The sequence below is a fragment of the Salvelinus namaycush genome, chromosome 16 (genome assembly GCF_016432855.1).
Source record: "Salvelinus namaycush isolate Seneca chromosome 16, SaNama_1.0, whole genome shotgun sequence".
Classification (NCBI taxonomy): domain Eukaryota; kingdom Metazoa; phylum Chordata; class Actinopteri; order Salmoniformes; family Salmonidae; genus Salvelinus; species Salvelinus namaycush.
Window position 1 is genome coordinate 9879068 of NC_052322.1, and position 27053 is coordinate 9906120.

At 42.5% G+C, this 27053-nt stretch overlaps 1 protein-coding gene across 1 annotated transcript in view; it reads right to left on the reverse strand.

Annotated features, from left to right (window-relative positions):
• samd11 (sterile alpha motif domain containing 11) overlaps positions 1-27053 on the reverse strand; it is a 96782-nt gene that overhangs the window by 64098 nt on the left and 5631 nt on the right. Inside the window, exon 3 of the mRNA XM_039010415.1 lies at positions 14003-14178. Coding sequence (XP_038866343.1) covers positions 14003-14178 — 176 coding nt within the window. The remainder of the gene's footprint in view (positions 1-14002; positions 14179-27053) is intronic.

A 27053-nucleotide genomic window follows, 5' to 3' on the forward strand; every position in this document is an offset into this window, starting at 1 on the left:
ACACAGTAGGACCCAAAAGCATAATCAGTACTCTAACTCCCCCTTGTGGTGGTCTGGGGCAATGAAGTGCTGATGCAGGGTACCGTACTAAACCACAAATTACCTGAAAGTCCCGTGGCGTAAGCTCGCAACTTTTAAAGGAGGAACCACTGTATGTCCAAATAATCAATCAAAATAATCAATCAAAACCCAAACACCGGAACTACTGCTGCTCCATATCCCAGGCATTCCATCCCGTTGAAACAGATGCTTCAGTTTACGCGCAGAATTTGTCCACGAGAGACTAAGAGCAGTACATAGACACATTTCTGAATACATTATTTCACTGACCTATCACATACGTTTGAAGAGTTACTACCTTTAAAAGGCCCAGTAAATGTGTCGCCAAAAAAAGCCATGTGTAAAAAATTGTCTGCGGTTAAAAGACTAAAGCACTGGAAACATTTCAAGGTTATATAGTACATGTAACATTTCTACTTGTAAATTATACATGTACCTCATTCACATATCAGTAGTAATGAAGGAATAAAGAAAGAAAAACTATCTGTTCCGTTTTATGGTTAGCAACACATTACAACTCTTCGTTACGTCCTTGCGACAGTTGTTTCACAACAGTTTTTGTGAATAAAATGTTTGATGTTTGATATATTTCCTTTAAAGGGCTAGTGCAGTCAAACACGTGATTATCCTGTGTTTCATATATTTCTACACTATGAGGTTGGAACAATACTTTGAAATTGTGAAAGTTCTGATAATGCCCTTGTAGTTTAACAGCTGTTTATGAAGACTGAAATGTATGCCTGTTTTGGTTGTGTGGCGTTTTTTAAATTAGTTAATAGACCAATAGGAAAGAGAGTTCCAAACCTCTCTGCCAATAACAGCTAGTTTTCAGTGTTTCCCTCATCACTCAGACCACTCCCAGACAGTCCTTTCAAAATTCTTGCTTGAGAAATTGCTCTTTGCTAAGAAGCTATTTTCGTTTCTTTTTGACCATTTCAATTGAAAACAATCACAGTAAGATGATTGCTACCCAGAAAAGATTTGATATTGGGATTAAAAACAACTGCATTGAACCTTTAACATCCTGTGTTTGGTGCTAATTATTTTACCATTGATATTTTGAGACATTAAGCATGTCCATCGTTTTGTGAGAAGTTACACTGGTCACTCAAAATATTTCTACACTATTTATAATGTATAAATAGCCCACACTTTACATGAGGCCAAACAAAAATACTTAACTAATTATTAGTAAATGGTTTATAAGGACTGACACTACACGACCAAAAGTATATGGACACCTGCTTGTCAAAAATCTTATTCCAAAATCAGGGCCATTAGTATGGAGTTGGTCCCCCTTTTGCTGTTATAAAAGCCTCCACTCTTCTGGGAAGGCTTTCCACTAGATGTTGGAACATTGCTGCAGGGACTTGGTTCCATTCAGCCACAAGAGCATTTGTGAGGTCAGGCACTGATGGTGGGTGATTAGGCCTGGCTCGCAGTCGGTGTTCCAATTCATCACAAAGGTGTTTGATGGGGTTGAGGTCAGAGCTCTGTGCAGGCCAGTCAAGCTCTTCCACACCGATCTCGACAAACAATTTCCCAAACTGTTGCCACAAAGTTGGAAGCACATAATCATCTAGAATGTCATTATTTGCTGTAGCGTTACAATTTCCCTTCACTGGAACTAAGGGGCCTAGCCCAAACCATGAAAACAGCCCCAGACCATTATTCCTCCTCCACCAAACTTTACAGTTGGCACTATGCATTCGGGCAGGTAGCGTTCTCCTGGAATCCGCCATACTCAGATTCGTCCGTCGGACTGCCAGTTGGTGAAGCGTGATTCACTTCAGAGAAAGCGTTTCCACCGTTTCCAATGGCGGCGAGATTTACATGGTGTAAAGCCGACGCTTGGCATTGCGCATGGTGATCTTAGGCTTGTGTGCGGCTGCTCGGCCATGGAAACCCATTTCATGAAGTTCCCGACGAACAGTTCTTGTGCTGACATTGCTTCCAGAGGCAGTTTGGAACTCGGTAGTGAGTGTTACGAGCTATGTGCGTTACGCGCTCGGTAGTGAGTGTTAAGATTTTTACGCGCTATGTGCTTAAGCATTCAGCACTCTGTGAGCTAGTGTGGCCTACCCCTTCGAGGCTGAGCCGTTGTTGCTCCTAGACGTTTACACTTTTCAATAACAGTACTTACAGTTGACCTGGGCAGCTCTAGCTGTGCAGAAATTTGACGAACTGACTTGTTGGAAAGGTGGCATCCTATCACGGTGCCACGCTGAGTAAGGCCATTCTACTGCCAATGTTTGTCTATGGAGATTGCATGGCTATGTTCTCGATTTTATAAACCTGTCAGGAAACGCGTGTGGCTGAAATAGCCTAATCCACTAATTTGAAAGGGTGTCCACATACTTTTGTATATATAGTGTAAATTAAACATCTTATGAATGGAGTAATGATCAATAAATTATTAAATAACTATTTACTAATCCATTAGATATGCTTCATTACGTGGAGTTATTATGAAGTGCTATCTGGATTCCGTACGTCACTTACCTATTGTCTGAATAGACTTGCAAACCACTCCAGGCTAAAAGAAAACGATTGGATATCTGACTCTTATCATAAGATACCTTTATATTGCAGTATTGGAAGTTACTATTTTATTTATTTTCAGATCACGATCTAGTCTCCTCCTTATTCCCTGGTTGTGTCTATACAGTTTGAGTAAAGGGAGAGTGACTACCCCACACATCAAAGATCATTAACTCCTGTTCCAAATGTGCCGTCTTTGTGACAACAGACCATTCATCATTTTGTTGGTTCCACCAGGTCTTTGTCCCGGTTCTATCAAGCCTTCGCCATGTTCCTCTTCGGCCCGGGCACTCTTTGCTTAATCAGCAGGAACGATACGCATCTCTCCTCACTGTTCTGGTGGCCTACTGAACTAATCACCTGTAAAGCCGATGGCCATTAACATTAATCTGGTTAAAAGATATAGAGCCCTCTAATGAACTTGACAAGTCCTCTTTAAGGATGACAACACCTCCGAGGGCCTTTCTGACAACTACGAAATCATGTTACCGTGTAGACACAGTACCTGAGGCTGATCCAAGAGCCTACTACTCTGTGTTACAGCACGTCCATGCGGTAATTTCAAAAGTGCTACAACAATATCTGATCGTTCAAAATACTTAAGTTGTTTTGAAGGGAAAATATGAATGAACGTTAAATGGTCTAGGTCGAGGGTATTACAGTCTTGTATTCTTTCAACCTTCAAGAATTAACTTCGGGTAACGGAGTTGAGCTCACAAAAACAGTCAACTCCTGGTGAAAACCTACATTTATGTAAATTGAAGCCTGCCAGCTTAGAGGAGTCTGCCACTAGCACAGTCAGTGTAGTCAGCTCAGCTATCCCCATTGAGACCGTGTCTGTGCCTCGACCTAGGTTGGGCAAAACTAAACGTGGCGGTCTTCGCCTTAGCAATCTCACTGGAATAAAGACCTCCTCCTTTCCTGCCATTATTGAAAGAGATTGTGATACCTCACATCTCAAAATAGGGCTACTTAATGTTAGATCTCTCACTTCCAAGGCAGTTACAGTCAATGAACTAATCACTGATCATAATCTTGATGTGATTGGCCTGACTGAAACATGGCTTAAGCCTGATGAATTTACTGTGTTAAATGAGGCCTCACCTCCTGGTTACACTAGTGACCATATCCCCCGTGCATCCCGCAAAGGCGGAGGTGTTGCTAACATTTACGATAGCAAATTTCAATTTACAAAAAAAAGACGACGTTTTCGTCTTTTGAGCTTCTAGTCATGAAATCTATGCAGCCTACTCAATCACTTTTTATAGTTACTGTTTGCAGGCCTCCTGGGCCATATACAGCGTTCCTCACTGAGTTCCCTGAATTCCTATCGGACCTTGTAGTCATGGCAGATAATATTCACATTTTTGGTGACTTTAATATTCACATGGAAAAGTCCACACACCCACTCCAAAAGGCTTTTGGAGCCATCATCCACTCAGTGGGTTTTGTCCAACATGTCTCCGGACCTACTCACTGCCACAGGCATACACTGGACCTAGTTTTGTCCCGTGGAATAAATGTTGTGGATCTTAATGTTTTTCCTCATAATCCTGGACTATCGGACCACCATTTTATTATGTTTGCAATCGCAACAAATGATCTGCTCAGACCCCAACCAAGGATCATCAAAAGTCGTACTATAAATTCTCGGACAACGCAAAGATTCCTAGATGCCCTTCCAGACTCCCTCCGCCTACCCAAGGACGTCAGAGTACAAAACTCAGTTAACCACCTAACTGAGGAACTCAATTTAACCTTGTGCAATACCCTAGATGAAGTCACACCCCTAAAAACAAAAAATATTTGTCATAAGAAACTAGCTCCCTGGTATACAGAAAATACCTGAGCTCTGAAGCAAGCTTCCAGAAAATTGGAACAGAAATGGCGCTACACCAAACTGGAAGTCTTCCGACTAGCTTGGAAAGACAGTACAGTGCAGTATCGAAGAGCCCTCACTGCTGCTCGATCATCCTGTTTTTCCAACTTAATTGAGGTTAATAAGAACAATCCAAAATGTATTTTTGATACTGTCGCAAAGCTCACTAAAAAGCAGCATTCCCCAAGAGAGGATGGCTTTCACCTCAGCAGTCATAAATTCATGAACTTCTTTGAGAAAAAGATCATGATCCTTAGAAAGCAAATTACGGACTCCTCTTTAAATCTGCGTATTCCTCAAAAGCTCAGTTGTCCTGAGTCTGCACAACTCTGCCAGGACCTTGGATCAAGGGAGGCATTCGAGTTGTTTAACTTCTTTATGATAGGGGGCAGCATTTTCACTTTTGGATGAATTGCGTGCCTATAGTGAACTGCTTCCTACTCTGTCCCAGATGCTAATATATGCATATTATTATTACTATTGGATATAAGACACTCTGAAGTTTCTAAAACTGTTTGAATGATGTCTGTGAGTATAACAGAACTCATATGGCAGGCAAAAACCTGAGAAAGAATCCAAACAGGAAGTGAGAATTCTGAGACTGGTCAATGTTCAACTCATCGCCGATTCAATTCCCTGTAAGATATGGATCTGTTTGCACTTCCTACGCCTTCCACTAGATGTCAACAGTCTGTAGAACATGGAATGAAGCTTATGCTGTGTTGTGGGGCCGGATGGGAGGGGAATGAGTCAGTGGTCTGGCAGATTGCCAGTTCCTGGTCACGCGCTTTCCTCATGATATCGCCTTGCGTTCCATAACTTCTACAGACATGAAGGAATGCTCCGGTTGGAACGTTATTGGATATATATGATAACAATATCCTGAAGATTGATTCTCTACTTAGTTTGACCAGTTTATTCGACCTGTTATATAACTTTTTGAAGTTTTCGTCCGAGTTCGCCTGCATTTGCGCGAGCGTTTGGACATGTGCACTAAACATGCTAGCAAAAGTAGCTACTTAGACATAAGTAATGGACATTATCGAACAAAACAATGATTTATTGTGGAACTAGGATTCCTGGGAGTGCATTCTGATGAAGATGATCAAAGGTAAAGGAATATTTATGATGTAATTTCGTATTTCTGTTGACTCCAACATGGCGGAGAAATGTTGTTATGTTTGAGCGCCGTCTCAGATTATTGCATGGTGTGCTTTTTACGTAGAGTTTTTTTGAAATCTGACACAGCGGTTGCATTAAGAACAAGTGTATCTTTAATTATATGTAAAACATGTATCTTTCATCAAAGTTTATGATGAGTATTTCTGTTATTTGACGTGGCTCTCTGCAATTTCTCCGGATATTTTGGAGGCATTTCTGAACATGGCGCCAATGTAAAACGAGATTTGTGGATATAAATATGCACATTATCGAACAAAACATAAATGTATTGTGTAACATGATGTCCTATGAGTGTCATCTGATGAAGATCATCAAAGGTTAGTGATTCATTTTATCTCTATTTCTGCTTTTTGTGACTACTATCTTTTGCTGGGAAAATGGCTGTGTTTTTCTGTGGCTGTGTACTGAGCTAACATAATCGTTTGGTGTGCTTTCACCGTAAATCCTTTTTGAAATCAGACATGTTGGCTGGATTCACAACATGTGTAGCTTTAATTTGGTGTCTTTCATGTGTGATTTCATGAAAGATTGATTTTTATAGTAATATATTTCAATTTGGCGCGCTACATTTTTTCTGGCTTTTGGCCAAGTGGGACGCTACCGTCCCACATATCCCAGAGAAGTTAATACTATATCTCTTGACACACTGATGAAAATAATCATGGCCTCTAAAACTTCAAGCTGCATACTGGACCCTATTCCAACTAAACTACTGAAAGAGCTGCTCCCTGTGCTTGGCCCTCCTGTGTTGAACATAATAAACGTCTCTCTATCCACCGGATGTGTACCAAATTCACTAAAAGTGGCATTAATAAAGCCTCTCTTGAAAAAGCCAAACATTGACCCAGAAAATATAAAAAAACTATCGGCCTAAATCGAATTTCCCATTCCTCGAAAAAGCTTTTTTCCTCGAAAAAGCTGTTGCGCAGCAACTCACTGCCTTCCTGAAGACAAACAATGTATACGAAACGCTTCAGTCTGGTTTTAGACCCCATCATAGCACTGAGACTGCACTTGTGAAGGTGGTAAATCCTTTTAAAGGCGTCAGACCGAGGCTCTGCATCTGTTCTCGTGCTCCTAGACCTTAGTGCTGCTTTCAATACCATCGATCACCACATTCTTTTGGAGAGATTGGAAACCCAAATTAGTCTACACGAACAAGTTCTGGCCTGGTTTAGATCGAAACATGGTGAAGCCCCAAAATTAAACTCCCTGGAAGCCTGTGTTTCAGAGATAAGGAAGTGGATGGCGGCAAATGTTCTACTTTTAAACTCGGACAAAACAGAGATGCTTGTTCTAGGTCCCAAGAAACAAAGAGATCTTCTGTTGAATCTGACAATTAATCTTGATGGTTGTACATTCATCTCAAATAAAACTGTGAAGGACCTTGGCGTTACTCTGGACCCTCTCTCCTTTGACAAACATATCAAGAATGTTTCAAGGACAGATTTTTTTCCATCAACGTAACATTGCAAATATCAGAAACTTTCTGTCCAAAAATGATGCAGAAAAATGAATCCATGCTTTTATCACTTCTAGGTTAGACTATTGCAATGCTCTACTTTCCGGCTACCTGGATAAAGCACTAAATAAACTTCAGTTAGTGCTAAACACGGTTGCTAGAATCTTGACTAGAACCAACATTTTTTATCATATTACTCCAGTGCTAGCCTCTCTTCACTGGATTCCTGTTAAGGCAAGGGCTGATTTTAAGGTTTAACTGCTAACCTACAAAGCATTACATGGGCATGGTCCTACCTACAGTATCTTTCCGATTTGGTCCTGCCGTACATACCTACATGTACGCTATGGTCACAAGACGCAGGCCTCCTTACTGTCCCTAGAATTCCTAAGCAAACAGCTGGAGGCAGGGCTTTCTCCTATAGAGCTCCATTTTTATGGAATGGTCTGCCTATCCATGTGAGAGACACAGACTCGGTCTCAACCTTTAAGTCTTTATTGAAGACTCATCTCTTCAGTAGGTCCAATGATTGAGTGTAGTCTGGCCCAGGAGTGTGAAGATGAACGGAAAGGCACTGGAGCAACGAACCGCCCTTGCTGTCTCTGCCTGGCTGGTTCCCCTCTCTCCACTGAGATTCTCTGCCACTAACCCTATTACAGGGGCTGAGTCACTGGCTTACTGGTGCTCTTCCATGCCGTCCCTAGGAGGGGTGCGTCACTTGAGTGGGTAGAGTCACTGACGTGATCTTCTGTTCCGGGTTGGCGCCCTCCCTCGGGTTGTGCAGTGGCGGAGATCTTTGTGGGCTATACTCGGGCTTGTCTCAGGATGGTAAGTTGGTGGTTGAAGATATCCCTCTAGTGGTGTGGGGGCTGTGCTTTGACAAAGTGTGTGGGGTTATATCCTGCCTGTTTGGCCCTGTCAGGGGGTATCGTCGGACGGGGCCACAGTGTCTCCCGACCCCTCCTGTCTCAGCCTCCAGTATTTATGTTGCAGTAGTTTATGTGTCGGGGGGCTAGAGTCAGTCTGGTATATCTGGAGTATTTCTCCTGTCTTATCCGGTGTCCTGTGTGAATTTAAGTATGCTCTCTAATTCTCTCTTTCTCTCCTTTTCTCTCTTTCTTTCTTTCTCTCTTTCTTTCTTTCTTTCTTTCTTTCTTTCTTTCTTTCTTTCTTTCTTTCTCTCTCTCGGAGGACCTGAGCCCGAGGACCATGCCTCAGGACTACCTGGCCTGATGACTCCTTGCTGTCCCCAGTCCACCTGGCCGTGCTGCTACTCCAGTTTCAACTGTTCTGCCTGCGGCTATGGAACCCTGACCTGTTCACCGGACATGCTACCTGTCCCAGACCTGCTGTTTTCATCTCTCTAGAGACAGCAGGAGCAGAGAACCATCACAACCATCAGAACACAACCATCACAACCATCAGAACACAACCATCACAACACAACCATCACAACCATCACAACACAACACAACACAACCATCACAACACAACCATCACAACACAACCATCACAACCATCACAACACAACCATCACAACACAACCATCACAACCATCACAACACAACCATCACAACCATCACAACACAACCATCACAACCATCACAACACAACCATCACAACCATCACAACACAACCATCACAACACAACCATCACAACACAACACAACCATCACAACACAACACAACCATCACAACACAACCATCACAACACAACACAACCATCACAACACAACCATCACAACACAACACAACCATCACATCCATCACAACACAACCATCACATCCCATCCCAACACAACCATCACAACACAACCATCACAACACAACACAACCATCACAACACAACCATCACAACACAACACAACCATCACAACACAACCATCACAACACAACCATCACATCCCAACACAACCATCACAACACAACACAACCATCACAACACAACACAACACAACCATCACAACACAACCATCACAACACAACACAACCATCACAACACAACCATCACAACACAACACAACCATCACAACACAACCATCACAACACAACACAACCATCACAACACAACCATCACAACACAACACAACCATCACATCCATCACAACCATCACACCCATCACAACACAACCATCACATCACAACCATCACATCCCAACACAATCATCCAAACACAACACAACCATCACATCCCAACACAACCATCACAACACATCCATCACAACACAACACAACCATCACATCCCAACACAACCATCACAACACATCCATCACAACACAATACAACCATCACATCACATCAAGGTTCAGAGATACTCTGAATGATCGGCTATGAAAAGCCAACTGACATTTACTCCTGAGGTGCTGACCTGTTGCTACCTCGACAACCACTTTGATTATTATTATAATCTGGTTCCTTTCTAGGTTTCTTCCTAGGTTCTGGCCTTTCTAGGGAGTTTTTCCTAGCCACCGTGCTTCTACACCTGCATTGCTTGCTGTTTGGGGGTTTTAGGCTGGGTTTCTGTACAGCACTTTGTGACATCAGCTGATGTAAGAAGGGCTTTATAAATGCATTTGATTGATTGATAGATTGATGTAGAAGTGGACCATATGTTTTTTAATTGAATCAGGTATTTTTCTGCATCATGATGAGAATGATACAGTATAATTATCACAATGTAAAATATGTTGCAGGAAGTAACAAAGTGTGATGTGACACAATGCTAACGAGAATCCTGATGATGTGTCGAGGAGGTAGAGAATAGACACACACACATATATACAGCATCCCATCTTTTTCACCATCCATTGACCAAATCCAATTTGTTAAGACCCCTCTACGACTCACTTACTGGGTTTGTGGTCAATAGAAATCAGATTTCCCTGATTGGACATCCCATTATCCCTTTCGCTCAGACCCATTGCATTTGGGTAAAGTAGGGCTGAGATGGATGCCCGGGACAGAACGGAGCTGTGGCTCCAGCGAGTCCACCGCCTTTTAAAGGGTAAAAGCCTGACATATTAGTCATAAGTGTTCTTTAAATTCATTATCATCTTAACACATGAGCGCCGCAAGTGTCAGTGGGGAAAGTACTTTAATGAGGTTAGTGGATCCATTTACAACTTTACAGTTGCTGTGCTGTCCTCCATGTCACAACCAGTCTTGAGACAGCACACACACACACACACACGCACACGCACACGCACACGCACACGCACACACACACACAAAATATATCTATATATTCATATAGAAAAGATCATAGCATTTTAACCATTTTACATGGATATGTTGGAAACAGGATATTGGGAGATTTTAATTCCCAATTCCTTTGATAATTTTTTACTAACACACACAAAAGTAGAGTATGTCATTAGAGCCTCATCCTCATTTGAGCTCATTGGTTCATCTTACATTTTTGTTCAATCACCTTGGCAAATTTTTCAGATGTAAGTGGTATATTTTCAAAACTCGAAATACAAAACTATAAACTGATAACACTTGTAATCAAGACTCTAAATTAAAAAATGTCATTGGTAGCACTGGTACGCCCAGCAATAAAAAAGTTACACTGGAAATTGTACACTGTCTCTTTAAAAATGTAAGGTTTGTGATGAGGACGTACAAAAGATCTGTCAATCATTCATTACTATGGTCATTGATCTCCTGAAGAAGCTATCTCTTTTCCTTTCTTTCTGTGCCCCCAAAATATTTGGATATACTGGTAGGTTGTTAGGTAGCCAGCCTAAGAGGTAACATGACTGAACAAAGTGTAAACAAATCAACACACGAGTAGTTTTAGAACAGCCCACGACATGGTTTATGAATAAAATGTGGTCCTGGCGAGCCACTATAGGAAGATGGAAATGTTGCGCTGGTAATATGGGTCAGATCTTCTGACCTGGTTGGTCTAGAAGGAAGCCGTTTTCGCTGTAGTAATGGTGCAATCATGACGCTACTGAATCTGCACTTGGAAACAACTGTACAGTGAAGCCTTATCATTACAACAATTACTATCGAGGAGATTTTTTTCCTGCTCCCAAAATAAAACTCCTGCTCCTGGACCAAATTGATTGCACTTTAGACCCCTGCTTGTAATGCCCCCTATCTTATGTTTAGATCCTTTGATTGTGTATTCATTGGAGTTTAACACATGTTTCACCCCTCATTCATTCATGCAAATCTAAGTTTTCCACCAAGTTTAGTCACCAATACATCAGATAATGATAGGCTCACAATTTAGTCATTTTAACTATAATTTAATCCAATAGCAAAAAATACAAGATACAAATTTCTAAATGGTTATTTTTGAAGTGCTAGATAAAAAGAATAGTAGATGGTAAATATTATGTTCCAGACAGTATTTGACTAGTAACTTGACATGCATTTTTTTTAAATGAATTTATATCCAATGGCAAGTTATGAGCATGTAGAGAAATCTGTCAGTGTTAGAGTTGTATTATCCTTATACAGTACATACGTAGAACAAATCATCAGACATAGGGGTGGATAGCAGGTGGATGCTGTAGTAACATAGCACAGTGTTGTATACCTTTAATGCCACATGTAAGATTGGAAAAGATCACATTGTCTATGTGACTTGTCAACTGATACAGTATCGCCTGTCTCTCTGCTTGAAATTCATCAGCTCATTGTGTATCAATGAAATTCAGATCATGAGTGGAATATATTACTATTCATAAACTGGGTGGTTCGAGCCATGAATGCTGATTGGATGAAAGCTGTGGTATATTTAAGCAATAAGGTCCGGGAAGGGTGTGGTATATGGCCAATATACCACGGCTAAAAGCTGTTCTTAAGCACGACGCGACACGGAGTGCCTGGACACAGCCCGTAGCCGTGGTATATTGGCCATATATTACAAACCCCCGAAGTGCCTTATTGCTATTATAAACTGGTTACCAAAATAATTAGATCATTAAAAATACATGTTTTGTCATACCCGTGGTATAAGGTCTGCTATACCATGGCTGTCAGCCAATCAGCATTCAGGGCTCGAACCACCCAGTTTTAATAGACCGTATACCACGGGTATGACAAAACATTTATTTTTACATTTATTACAATTACATTGGTAATCAGTTTATAATAGCAATAAGGCACCTTGGGGGTTTGTGGTATATGGCCAACTCCGTGTTGCTTCGTGCATAAGAACAGCCCTTAGCCGTGGCCACCCCCTCAGGCCTTATTGCTTAAATACAACCCAGGTATTTCAGTTCTGCGTACACTACACTATAATTCCAAATGGTAGCTCATAGAAGGAATCTTTCCACTTTGTCCTACTTAAGCACACTGGCTGATGGTGAATGATGATGTAGTATTTACAGCCACATCCATATATGATTTGGTTTTACCTTACAGCATAAATGGATGTCAAATGAATACATTAATGAGGTAAAAAATATAGAAATGTACAGTGTTCCGCAGTAATCAAACTAATACATATACGTTAACTAAATACTACATCATTTGGGATCAGTAGTTATCAGTTTGGAGCAGATACTTAGGTTGAATATGCATCCAAATTGAAAGCGTGATTTGGTGCAGTGAACAAGTGACTTTGTGAATTTGTTTGTTGTACTCAGTCAATTGAAAATGTGCTTCGAGTTTTGAAACATTAACCATTTTGATTATCTGTTTAGATTGTTGTGCTTAGAGTTGTGAAAATGCACCACATACTGGTGAAAATTGCACAAAAGTGATTGAAAAAACTTTAATGGGATGACCTCGCCACGACCCTGACTTTGGGTGTGTGTGTGTGTGTGTGTGTGTGTGTTTGTATGTGTGTGTGTGTGTCTATGGATGTGCGTGTGTACACGTGCAAATGTATGCATGTATCCACATTTCTTACTGGATTATCTCATCACTTTCTACCCGGTCCAGGCATGAGTTGAAATGAGAGGGATGTAGAGCTTTGGAGCCAGGAAGAAAATCCCTGGCACACAGCGATTTCACTAAGGTGAAACTACTCATGATGCCTGTTTAATGCGACTGTCTGACTGTTATCTGAAGCTTGCTGTGGTGGCTACTCAAACCTGAAACACATCTTATGGCAATGGGATTCAGTCTTCTAGCTTTTCAGCCAACCAAGTGTTAGAAGAGATGGCTTGACAGAAGTATTTTTCACATACTGTACATGGTCCTCTGACAACAGAATCAATGCATTATCATGCTCTCATAAGCAGTGACAGCTACTACAACAGAGCATGTTTCAGCCTGTCTTTTCCCTCCTTCGAGCCCTCATTTACCATTCTAATGAGAACCTAAATAAACGCACACAACGGTACGGTCTGTGTGTGTCTGTGTGTCTGTGTGTGGGCGTGCGTGCGTGCGTGTGTGTAAGGTCCACAGATGAGCTGACATTGACTTTGTCGACAGTGGAGTGCTCCTCTTGCGAGATCCATGTAACCCGGTAACTGTTGTCGTGTAAAAGACCACACCGTCTCCATCAGAACGTAGCACGGGGTCTCGATGTTAGTTATTTTATTGCACTCGCTTTATCCTGCACTTTACATTATTAGTATTTTGGTCCTCGCATAGTTGAATACGCTTAATACTACTTTAATACTATTATAAAGAATATTCTTCTGTATGGGGCGGTGGGCTATGCTGTGTTTCAGTGACTCACAGAGTGCAGTGTAGACTGAACAAAGACGATGAGCAAGAAAACATGAATTTCTTACACGTTAGCACATAACATGTACACTTAATGTAGGCACAGAGCTTGTACACCTCTACACCACACAAAGCCAACAACCAAAGACATGTTGGGAATGAGGGTGAACAGATACTGTAGGTGATGCGTTATTTGTATTGACCAATATAAATCAGATGAAGAAGTTCTCCCAGGCCTTACCCCTTTCTCATGATACTGTAATGCAGCTCGTCTTCCTGCTTGATGTGGGCATGGTCTCCGCTGGCGCGGTCGCTGCCCTCGCTGTCGTCACTGCTGAAGGCGGAGGCCAGCTCCCTCTTGGGCACGCGGTTGGGGGGCAGGGGGATGGTGCGCTTCTCTGCCAAACGACCGCGGTTCTACAACAAATGGGGGGAAGAAGCTCTTAGAAACATGTCTCTCCATTTGCCAATGGCATTTTAATGCTAACATGCTAATGCTACGAGCCTGCTAACACAAAAGATGTGCTAAATATGCTAACGCTAAGCATGTACTAACATGCTAATGCTAAGGATGTGATAAGATGCTAATAGCTAGCGTTTGAAGCTCTCCTCCACTCTAAACAGCAACCTTTGTGTGCAGTGAACACCCTAATATTCCCAATCAGTCATACATAGAAATCAATGCTGCTGCTGTAACTGGGGCATGCATTTATATTAAAATGAGTGATCATTACATGAGATGAATTCATTCTACAATACATCATTTGTTCTAAACAGCATTTAGCATTATTCAGAGGCAATACTAAGAACATAGAAAGTTCCCACATAGGCTCAAGCTCCATAGCAGAACACAACAGCCAAATTGAGAAATTCAGCTTTCATTGGTCAGTTGTATGGACAGGAATAATGAAACATACTAATATTGAGGGTATTTATGAAACACAATACCACAGGAAAATGAACAAACACATTTAGACTGAATCAAGACGGTAACAAAGCATAAGAAAGTAAAACATTTCTATCTAATTTGGGTGTCAATAAGTATTTACTTGTCTAGTGGGGAAAACAATTGATAAATGTAGTATGTAGTACTAATATGTAGTATTTAGGAAGTTTTAGCACAAATATGATAGTACTGTTAGCCAGTAATTCAATTGAAATTGGAAACATGACAAGTGTGACCAACGATCCTGGCGATGTGTTTGAGAGAGGAAGCCATTTCTAGTGCTCTAGCCCACTTAAATGTGCTCAACCGACTAAGGCTGGACTCTAGGCTAGATTTCGACCATACAGGAAACACAGGAAAACATTTACGATCCAAAATGACATGCTGAAGAATAGGCTACATGTCCCGGGCTGAGACAAGGCTGATACATGTAGGACTACTGTTCTATAGCGTTTATAACTATAGATGTGAGTAATTACATAGTACACGTTTTAATTTACATTCAACTCCCATACAGACATAATTATCGAATTTACCACAGCAATCATAATAGGGGAATCGACTAAAGAACCATAGTTTACCATTGCCAGAGTTCTGAGTGATAAGGCGGTCATGGAACAGGTGGACATGAAATAATTCTGGTTGGTGTATTCAGTGTTTTTTTGCCACAAAGCTCTAACGAGCAGAGCGAAAGGAAAAGAAAGGAGGAGTGTGGCCCTAAGGGTTTCTGCGAGTGAAGCTGGGCGACCTTTAATGTGACCTGAAGAGGAGGCGTTTGGGAAGAGGTCACTGCAGATTAACACGGCTCTATGGAGAGAAAAATCGGGGGATGGAGATGGAGGGAGAGGGGGGATAGAGAGAGGATGAGACAGAGAGGCAGAGAGGGAGAATAGGGGGAAAGGAGGGAGAGAAACAGAAGAAGAAAGAAATTGAGAGAGAGAGAGAGAGAGAGAGAGAGCGAGTGAGGGAACTGAATTTGAGTACGAGGAGACACAGCAATGGAGAGAAAAAAGGATGGGGGTGGGGGCAATACAAAACACTCTCGCAGTGCCTACATCTCCTCTCTGCTCTCCCGGACTCCTCTGAGCCCTCCAGCTATCCCTTCCACCACACGCACCCCCCCTCCCTCTCTCCCTCCATCCCTCCATCCCATGAGGAGTGGCGGCATGAGTGGCAGGGGGGGGCAGAGGCGCCTAGCCAAGAGGCAAACAGGTGCAGCCCTTCTGGAGGCTCTCAAGTGGCAGACATTAAAACTAGGGAGGGGGGGGAAAGATGAAAACATCCCTCAGGATGAGCAGGGCCACATAGTTCTTCTTTCTCTTTTTCTGTCTTGCCGAAAGATGGTTTTTCCTTTCTTCTTTCCACAGGCAGATCTGTGGAGAGCAGTCGCTTTGTATAAGTTCTTCTCAACTGTGCGAGGACAGTGGAGGAGTTGCTGCTACTTCCGCTCTACTCCTTCGGACTTAGCTACTTGGACTAGAAGTATGCAGCATGCTCTCTCTCAGTTGCTCTCACTGTAAGACACACACACCTTTCATATTTACACACACACCTGCTCTTGAATAATAATTCCCCTGCATGTGAAGAGGGTGTTTTACTGAGCAGAAAAGCATTGTGTGCTGGTCTACTGCAATAGTCCGCCCAGGAAGAAGCACAGAGATTGTGGCTTGGTGTGTAGACAACCACCCACATGGCCCTGACATACCCAGGCCGCCAGCCCCCCTACTACCCCCCTCTCCTCCCGGAAACCCCCCTTTCCTTTCTTTAGCACCACTGGCGCAGAACTAGGGGTGGGCTCCCATCGTTTCTGGCAACACTTCCGCAGCACGGACGGCTCTCCAAAACAAAACATGAAACAAAACATACCCCTGGCAGCACACACACACACACACACACACACACACACACACACACACACACACACACACACACACACACACACACACACACACACACACACACATTGAAGGCAACCTTACTGTGCGGTCAACCCTCAGTCAGCGATTGAAAAAAGTATCTTATAATCCTTCCTCTAAAAGCACCTCTATGAATATCCCCTCCTACACATTCTGTCTGACAGTCAGGGTCCGCCAGCCAGGAAATATATCTGTATTTCACATTTACACACAAACAACACACAGACACAGACACAGACACAGACACACACACACACACACACACACACACACACACACACACACACACACACACACACACACACACACACACACACACACACACACACACCAATACAGACTTAGTCAAGCATGATTCAGATGGGTTCCGTTAGATTAAATGGCGACTTTAGTCAAGAGAGGCAACCCAAATGTTCAAACCACATGACATTTAGATTAATCGTTGATTGCACCAATACCACAAGGTAATTGATTTCTGTAATGTTGCTTTAATTTAATGTTGCTTTAATTGACAAATGCACAACCATTCAATACATATTGGGCTCTTTAACGTTGTTTTGTTGACACAACAACTATCTAGGTTAGCCCATCAATTGTTCATCTCTCTATCAACGACAACATAATGAAATGACACTTTCACAAATAAAATGAAACTCACACATAAAGATACACATCACTGATAATGACAACATTTGAGATAACATGTGATGGTAGTATGAGAAGTGGACATGGACCTGTCCCAAATGGCCCCTATTCCCTGTATAGTCCAGAACCCTATGTGCTCTATAGGACACCAGTAACTTCAGTAGCATAACCTCTATATTCATAAAGGATAGAAGATTTGCTTTAAATCTGCAGAAAAATCCAGTTGTTGTTGTTCTGTAAAAATTACAGGACTGTATTTAATGCCAAACAATACTGGCAAACAGAAATATTGTATTTTTAACATCAGCTAAGACTATTGAAGAAGCGTTATTTTACTAAGCTTGTTCCAGACCTTAAATGAAGCCTCTGTGGAATAGGATAGTAATGTGTTTTCTTCTCTCTGCCTTATTTCCTGAAAGGTGCAGTACCCTGCCGCTGGCTCAAACCAGCATGCACGCACGCGCACACGCACACGCACGCGCGCGCACACACACACACACACACACACACACACACACACACACACACACACACACACACACACACACACACACACACACACACACACACACACACCCAGCAGTAGCCGCCCGTGACATTCCTGCAGCTGCGGCACTCTCTCTCTTGCACGCGCCCCCCCAGCGTTCTCCCTGGGGGACGAATGCCTAATGAGTCACGCGCCTGTCTGCCGTTACCTCTCAGCGTGTGTGTGCGTGTGCATGTGTGCGTATGTGTGCGGAGGCGGCATGGCGGGCCGACTTGGCGCGAACATTAGCGGAGGGGGAGGGGGAGTTGAGATGACAGGGGGAGAGAGGGAGGGAGAGAGAGAGAGAGAGAAGGGGGAGGGAAAGGGGCCGTCATTGCCACACTCACATAGGGCAACACACTCCATTATCCTTTTTGTTTATGCTGAGCCCCACGATCTCTTACTCACGTACTCACTCGCTAAGACACTCTGACATTTCTATAAATGAATTCGTCTACAATTCTGTACTTTAGATGGGATGTTAGATGGGGGGATTTCAAATTATGCAACCCTTCCCACCACGAATAAATCGATCAATAAAGAAGCATCGGATTTTAGTTTCAGATAACAACCTCCTTTTCACCATATTGTACACATGTGTACAAAACATTAACATTAGACTGACCAGCTGAATCCAGGTGAACGCTATGATCCCTTATTGATGTCACTTGTTAAATCCACTTCAATCAGTTAGATGAAGGGGAGGAGACAGGTTATAGGAGGAATTTTAAGCCTTTAGACAATTGAGACATGGATTGTGTATGTTTGCCATTCAGAGGTTGAATGGGCAAAACAAAAGATGTGCCTTTGAACGGGGTATGGTAGTAGGTGCCAGGTGCACTGGTTTGTGTCAAGAACTGCAACGCTGCTGTGTTTTTCATACTCAACAGTTTCCCGTGTGTCAAGAATGGTTCACCACCACCCAGCCAACTTGACACAACTGTGGGAAGCATTGCAGTCAACATGGGCCAGCATCCCTGTGGAAAGCTTTTGACACCTTGTAGAGTCCATACCTTGACGAGTTGAGGCTGTTCTGAGAGCAAAGGGGGCGGTGCAACTCAATATTAGGAAGGTGTCCTTAATGTTTTGTACACTCAGTGTATAAATGCAGGCTATATTTTACAGTTGAAAAGACTGTGATAAAAGTGTGTGTCTGTGTAGAGGGGGGATATATAATGGCAAGGCAACACTAAGTTTTTCATTGCCAGGAGATGTGAAAAAACATTTGAGGGAAGGACAGGCATGCAACCAGGCGCGCCCCTTCCTCCGCCACATCCCTCAAACACACACCGCCCTCTCTGCCCCCACCCCACGAGCTGAGCTGAGCGGGCGGTTGCGGCCCAGTGGAGCGACGCAGGGTGAGGGACAGGGGGGGGGGGGGGGGCAGGGGCAGCGCTGGGAGGTCAGTGGTAGTGCAGCCAGGCGTGCCAGCACCTCTCTTTTTCTCTCTCTCCCTCGCTCTCTCTTTCTCTCCGTGTGTGTTTGGATAGGCCCGCCAAGGAAGCCGCAGGACAGCTTTATGGACAGGTAATGACTCCGCCATTCTCTCCCCAGACAAAAACAGAGGGAGGGAGGGTAAGAGGGGGAGGCTAACAGAGAGAGGGAGAGGGATGGAAGAAAGTGCAGCGAGGTTGAGTTCTGCAGAATAAAACAAAAAGATGCCACTGAGAAGGCCTCATACGTCTGAAAATAATATTTTTGTACACAAACAAATTTACCCAAACCTGTATATTCATGTGTCTTTTTCTTCTAGCATTATATCTTCCATTCAATCACACTAGTCTGCCTATTGTGTCATTTGAGAAACACTGAGTTGAGTGAGTAACACACTCCCTCCCTCTCTCTCACACAGACACACACAGACATACACACACACAGACACACACGTGCACACACAAGCACACAGTGTGTAAAGAGGCGACAGAGAAAGAGGATGATATCACTCGACCACTCTGCTATCAGATGAGGTCAGACGTCTGTACACACACTGGAAGGAGAGAGTAGTTCCATAATTCTCTCTGCTGATAGACAGTCAGTTCACCTTATTTAGCTAACTCCCACAGTCCCACCCCGACAAATGCACACACATTTGCAAACACAAACATGCACAAACACATCAATACTAAAAGTACAACTTATTGGCAAGGTTACACATAGTGTAACACAATCCCTCCCTCTCTCACACAAACACACACAGCATTACCAGTATGTGTGTGTGTGTGTGTGTGTGTGTGTGTGTGTGTGTGTGTGTGTGTGTGTGTGTGTGTGTGTGTGTGTGTGTGTGTGTGTGTGTGTGTGTGTGTGTGTGTGTGTGTGTGTGTGTGTATGTGCGTGCCTGCGTGCGTGTGCGAGTGCGAGTGCGTGTGTGTGTGTGTGTTGTGTGTTGTCTGTGTTTGTGTGAGAGAGGGAGGAATTGCGTTACAGTATGTGTAACCTTGCCAATAAGTTGTACTTTTAGTATTGATTCCTAGCACTGTGGCCACCCAAAGTTAAGACTCCTAGTAGATAAGTAAATCATTAAAGACTCAGTCATTCTCTAATTTGGCCAATTCACTAAGAAACACACTAGAGTACAGAACCACGCGTCGCTTCTGCCCTGAAGACAGATCCTGTGGTTGCCATGGTAGCATAGCCTCAGTGCCATGTGGGACACACACTGGGACCCACACACACTGCACACAGCAAAAGCACCCACACACACTCACAAAAATACATACACATGTTTGTGCATACACATACTTGCACACACACACGCACATACACCCACACATACCAGGGTTTCCATTAGCCGGCAATAGCCGGCTTTTGGCCGATAAAAAAAGATTAAAGGCCGATAAATAAAATTGCCGCTGGCCAATTGTCCGGGAAAAAAAGAAAAAATCCCATTGCGAAATTATGCTTTTTAGCCTATTCATTAATGGAAGTACTAGTCGATGAAAATATATTTGGCTGGTCATGATTATTAGTCTATTGGTTAATTAAAACATTTAGTGGAATTAAATTGGCAGGTGTGTACAGTATATTCGTTATGTATCTTATTTATCACATGCGTACAGCTTACAGATACAGAGCCTTTGAGCTGAAAATCTGCCAGACAGTGCAAGACACGTCACACCACTTTTCAATGATGTGGAGGTGTGCATTTTGAAAACATATACTTAATTGTTTAAAACCTGAACATTTTAATACATATTATGAGGCATGTCTTACCTTGCTTCAAAATAGCCTAGCCAAAATCAGACCAATTATGTGGAGGCAATTATTTTATATAAACTTTCTTTCATTGTCCAGTAGCCAAAAGCACAATCCTAGTCACATTAGCAACCCATGCTAGTTGCTGCATGCTAGTTGCTGCATATCTCCCGTCTTTAAAAATTTCCGAACTGATATTTTCATCTCTGTCACATGAAACTGATCGGCCTTTTTGACAATGGTGTTTTTCGCTAATTTAATTATGGAACGAACATTTGCGATTAGCGTACTGTCTTGTGTACATTGCTGCGCTTAGAATGTGAAAAATATATATTTGATCAACATATTGAGCTAAACGTTCTGATCTGTTTCTTAGCCTAGCCCTCCTGGTTGTATGAATTTGGAATCTATCGTCCCACAACTCTCTAAGAGTCTGTTTAGAGTAGGCTATTTATTTATGGACAAGCTGACCAATAGAATAGGTCAACTTGTTATACTATGAGGGATAGTAGATTGACAGAGGCTCGTGATTTTGCTGTTCGTTAGGCAACTCATCTTGTCTTCAAAGTGCACATCAGAACATGGTAAAAAAGGACCTCACATTGTTGCATCCTTGACTTGCAAGTTCTGTTAATATGAATGACCATAATCGAAATGTGATTTCTGTCATTCTGAGCACTGTGGGTGGACGGTGCAGGTTACGTACCCAATGCATATGGGTCTGGTAAATTGCTCATATGTCCGGTAAATTAAAATGCTGCTGGTCAAATGTCCGGCGCCACATTTTCCAAACGGAAACCCTGACACACACACACACACACACACACACACACACACACACACACACACACACACACACACACACACACACACACACACACACACACACACACACACACACACAGACACAGACACACACACTCCAACCCCCTGCGGAGAGTGAGCTGTTGAGAGACACAGAGGCGTTAGCCCCCCAGCCCTGCTTATCCCCCTCATTACAGTGACACTCAGCCAGTAGCAAGTCCCAACAAATAGCCACATCAAATCAGTAACCAGCTCTATGCAATATCTATAGCAATTTTCTTATATTGCTACTGTACTGGTAACTTCCTGTTCACTTGTCCATAAGCAAGGCACTAATATAGATTACTCCCTTATAACTACTGACTAGTCCAGATATCAAATGAAAGTCTACTGCTATGGCTTGGCAGAGTCACACTGGGTTACAATGTTAAATATATTGAAATCAACACTAAAATCAAACAGGAGATTTGACTTTGAAAAAGAAACCTATGGTTCTTTTAGTTTTCAACCACCCCAAAATGGCTGGTGGTAAAATAGATTCCTAGGCAGGGATGTATATGTAATAATAGTAAGAGTAATCTCCCACAGTCCCTAACATGGAGATGTGCGTGTGTTAGTTTGTGTGTGTGTACATCTGCGTGCCTGCGTGTGTGTTGTTCATTCTCTCTCTGTGGTCAGGATGCAGGAGAGGGGGAGCCCCCTGATTGGAGGAGATCTTTACGAGCCGGAGGAGGAGAGTGTAATTTCCTGCCGGCCTCCGTTGGTTCCGCTGGAATAACAGAGCGGAGGAAGCCCGGCTCTCCCGGGAGCACACACACACACACACACACACACACACACACACACACACACACACACACAAGCTCACACGCACGCTCTCTCTCTCACACACACAGTCAGCCTGCCTGGCTGAGTGGCTTAAAGAGACATACACACGCACGATTTACCCCTCTCTCACACATCGACCACACACACCGGAGCATGAAGAGTCTACAGAGCAGTTAAACCCAGAAGCCACGAGCAAGACATTGCTTTATTAACATGTTCTATTTTATTTCTGTTCATGTCCTAATCATGAATTCAAATGATGTCATACCTCAACACTACAACACACACAATATCATATACAAGCAGACAAACCAAACATATGTCATACCACACACACTTTTGTCACATCTACACACACAGTGTTTCCATGCACATAGCTATGGACTTATTACTTCATCACTCGATCACTAGTATCCTAACTCTACGTTAAGTCGGTCAGTATTACTGTTACAGGACACCACTCTTGAATATAATCTAAGGTAGAGGCCTGCAGGTCCAGACAGAGATCATTGCGGAGCGGTCTGCATTTTTCATGCTACGGGCGGGAGCAGGCGGTCAGACAGACAATTTGGGGATGAAAATATTGCTTTGTCCCGCAGATTATTTGGAAACGGTCATCTTTTGCTTTGTATGCGTTAGCCTATCTATTGTATTAAAATCGCATTATTCAAACACTTTCATTATTCACTGATTCCAGTTAAGTAGCCTATTACCTCTCCTCTCCTAGTTAGGAATGCGAGATCAAAGTGCGTCTATAGGCTATTTGTGAGGTCTCAATTAAATGCATGGGCGGAGAAGCACAGCACAGTTATCTTTCCAAGGAAATTAACTGAAATATGATTAGGCAACAGTACTACAGTGTCCATAAATAAATAATATTGTGGGCACTCAACCAACGTGAATTGTGTTGCTATCAAAACATTTGACTATGACAGGAAAGGAAAAGGCATAACGCCCGCATACCATGGTGTGTGAACGTTGCACCTTTTCAATAAATATTGATTATCCATTTATTTGTCTCTCCCTGCAAATCGTGCCCACTCCTAAAAGGTAGGCTATATCCTATATGCAAAACGTAGCCCAAGAGAAAGTGTGTCAGCGCTCATCCTTCTTGCTGCTTCAATTTCTGTAGCCATACCCCTCCTCTAGTTGGTCGTGCGAGACCAGGTGCACGTGTGGTCTCATTTAAAAAGAGTAGACTATAGCCTGCATGGGCGGAGAAGCACAGGGCAGTTATCTTTCCAAGGAAATGAACTTCCTAAATATGACTAAGCTATAGTTTACTACATTGCCTAGAAATACATATTGATCAGCCATATGTGTCTATTTGAAAATCATTCCGCTCCTAAAAAGTAGGATATAAGTAAAATGTAGATCAAGAGAAAGTGCAAATGTCTGCTCTTGCTCCAACTCTGCTCTCTTCAAACTAAGTCTAGCCTATATTGGCTGATATACCCCAGTAGACTAACACCGATAGCCTAATATAATGGGTCATGTGAGAATCTCTGGTAATTTAAAGGGATACTTTGGGATTTTGACAATGAGCATGCTAGCATATTCCCATAGACTTCCAGTCATTGCACTAATGCTAATTAGCATTGGCTCACGAAACTACCTCTAACTTCCTTCATACTGGACACAGAGACATAAAAAAAATGGTATCCAAGAGTTAATTTGACTCTGGAGAAGTAGATAAATTGATTCATTTCCAAAATCCCAAAGTATCTCTTTAACCAGTGAGTGTACAACTTGTAAATAGTCACTGATATTTCAGACAGAAGGCTAGCTATCTAGCTAGCTCAAGGGCTCTGGCTACTGTTAGCCAGATAGCTAGCTAGCTATAACCAGCTGGGTAGAAGGATGAAGTTAGAAGGTAGCGTTAAACAGAGCCTGAACAGTTGACTGAAATGAAGATAGCTATAATCTTAACAAAAGATACTATGAGTTCTCAGAACAAAATAACTTTGCTTTACAGTGAGTAAGTAGTGAGACAGACAGTGATGAGGAAGGCTGCAATGCAGGAAGCAAAGGAGACACACAGCGAGAGGAAGCTAGCAGAGAGAGAGGTTAGTAGTACAGTGGTTTAAATGGGGGCCCCTGAGAAAATCTGTAATCTTATCAAACACATGTTAGAGTCAACTAAGGGCCTTTTACACTAGTGTACTTTAGTAGTTTACAACACAGAAAACTGAATTGCAGTGCAGCTCACATGGGATACTAAGAACATGAATATAATTGATAAGATATCATATTTCAATATAAATATAAATGTTTTCAATATTTTGGGAGAGATGACCTGATGTGCATTTTGTGTCATTTTTAACTATAGAAAAGTACATTAGCCATTCCCTACAGACCTGCTGGGTAGAAGGATGAAGTTAGAAGGTAGCGTTAAACAGAGCCTGAACAGTTGACTGAAATGAAGATAGCTATAATCTTAACAAAAGATACTATGAGTTCTCAGAACAAAATAACTTTGCTTTACAGTGAGTAAGTAGTGAGACAGACAGTGATGAGGAAGGCTGCAATGCAGGAAGCAAAGGAGACACACAGCGAGAGGAAGCTAGCAGAGAGAGAGGTTAGTAGTACAGTGGTTTAAATGGGGGCCCCTGAGAAAATCTGTAATCTTATCAAACACATGTTAGAGTCAACTAAGGGCCTTTTACACTAGTGTACTTTAGTAGTTTACAACACAGAAAACTGAATTGCAGTGCAGCTCACATGGGATACTAAGAACATGAATATAATTGATAAGATATCATATTTCAATATAAATATAAATGTTTTCAATATTTTGGGAGAGATGACCTGATGTGCATTTTGTGTCATTTTTAACTATAGAAAAGTACATTAGCCATTCCCTACAGACCTGCATGAAAATGCAATCAAACAATACAGTTCTAATCTCGATCGCCAACTGGTGTTCATAGTTTACCCCATTTTTTTCTTTTTTACCACTACATCACTAACTTTCACTTTGTGCAACTTTCTGCTACTTGAATGTCAAACAGGAGGCAATCTACAATGGATCTGTGCCACAGATGACATAAATATGATGATACCATGTATGTGACCTACAACGTGTTTTTCTGGCAGTCATTTCAGGTTTGTTCAAATCACAGCCTTTGTTCGTGACAACAATTCACAGGAACCCGCACTGCTCACCAGGCAGTAGACAGAAAATAAGCAACCATCACAACCCATCAGACAAGCACGTCTGTGGAGAGAAAAGCCTGCCACTTCTGGCTAAGCAAACAACAGGCACGGCAACAAGGAGGTGTGCACACTGCAACAAACAATACCATTACAATAGGCTTTTGTGTCAGGTCTCAGAAGGGAAACTCATGACAAGGTTCTTGAGTCATGTCACTCTATGACTGTACATTTTTCTGTCAGTAAAAATGACATACAATTAGAAAATTAAAAGACAATTTGCAGACAACCCTAACAATATGTATTGTGCCTCTGTTTAACTGCAGTAGCATCTACGTATTTAGCCTACAGAGTGAAGCCAACATGCTATAACTTCAGTACACCTATTAACTTATATCCATATCTGAAAATGATATATGTTGAATTTCCCCAAAACTCATCTATTTCTATATTCTCCGCATTTTTTGGGCCAATGCATCCCATTTGAAATGTATTTTCTATGGACCCTATGTGGTGGTGTATATCTGTATTCTTGGCTCTGAAAAACGTCCCCGGTTTACCTGTATCACTCAAACAACTCCGGCTTATCTAAACCGCCTTTGCCTTGCGTGCTTCGCCACACTTTAATCACCAGTAGCCACGCTCAGTAGCTCGCTAAGCTTCTTACGCCCTTCCCTCAAGATTAGCGGTTGGGAACGACGACAGATGCGCTCCGTAGCGATAAAAAAAAACACACACACTGCGCACCTGTGTGAACAGATTCGACCGCGGTGAGCCGGCGAAGAACTCACTCAAAGCTGGCACACTGGCACAGACGCCATGCCTGTGACGCCTCACAGCCTGCATGGCATGATGTCGTTAGCTCAGCCAAACGGGCACCTCAGGGCAAACACAGCCCGGTGCAACAGCTAGGTGAGGGACAGCAGCAAAGGACATTAGAGCCATGACAATTAGATCAATCTAGCAAGGGGAGCCTGGCTAGTCACCCATTCATATTACTTATTAACTTTGTCTAGAATTGTCCTATTCATTCTGCGCTTCATGTAGTAATTTGAGCCAGTGTTGATGTCAATGTTGTGTTAGCATCTGTGAGGAATGACAGAATGAATTTATATTGAACAGCGTTGTAGTCCAACTAGTCATTTCCATTTTGCAGTACTTGGTGATAGTTTAACTAAATGCCAGTTGAATAAAAACCTTATATACACTAAATTTGACTTGAGTTTCTGTATATGACAGGCTGTCGGGAATATATGATATGAAACTATCAGGACTCGTCGCC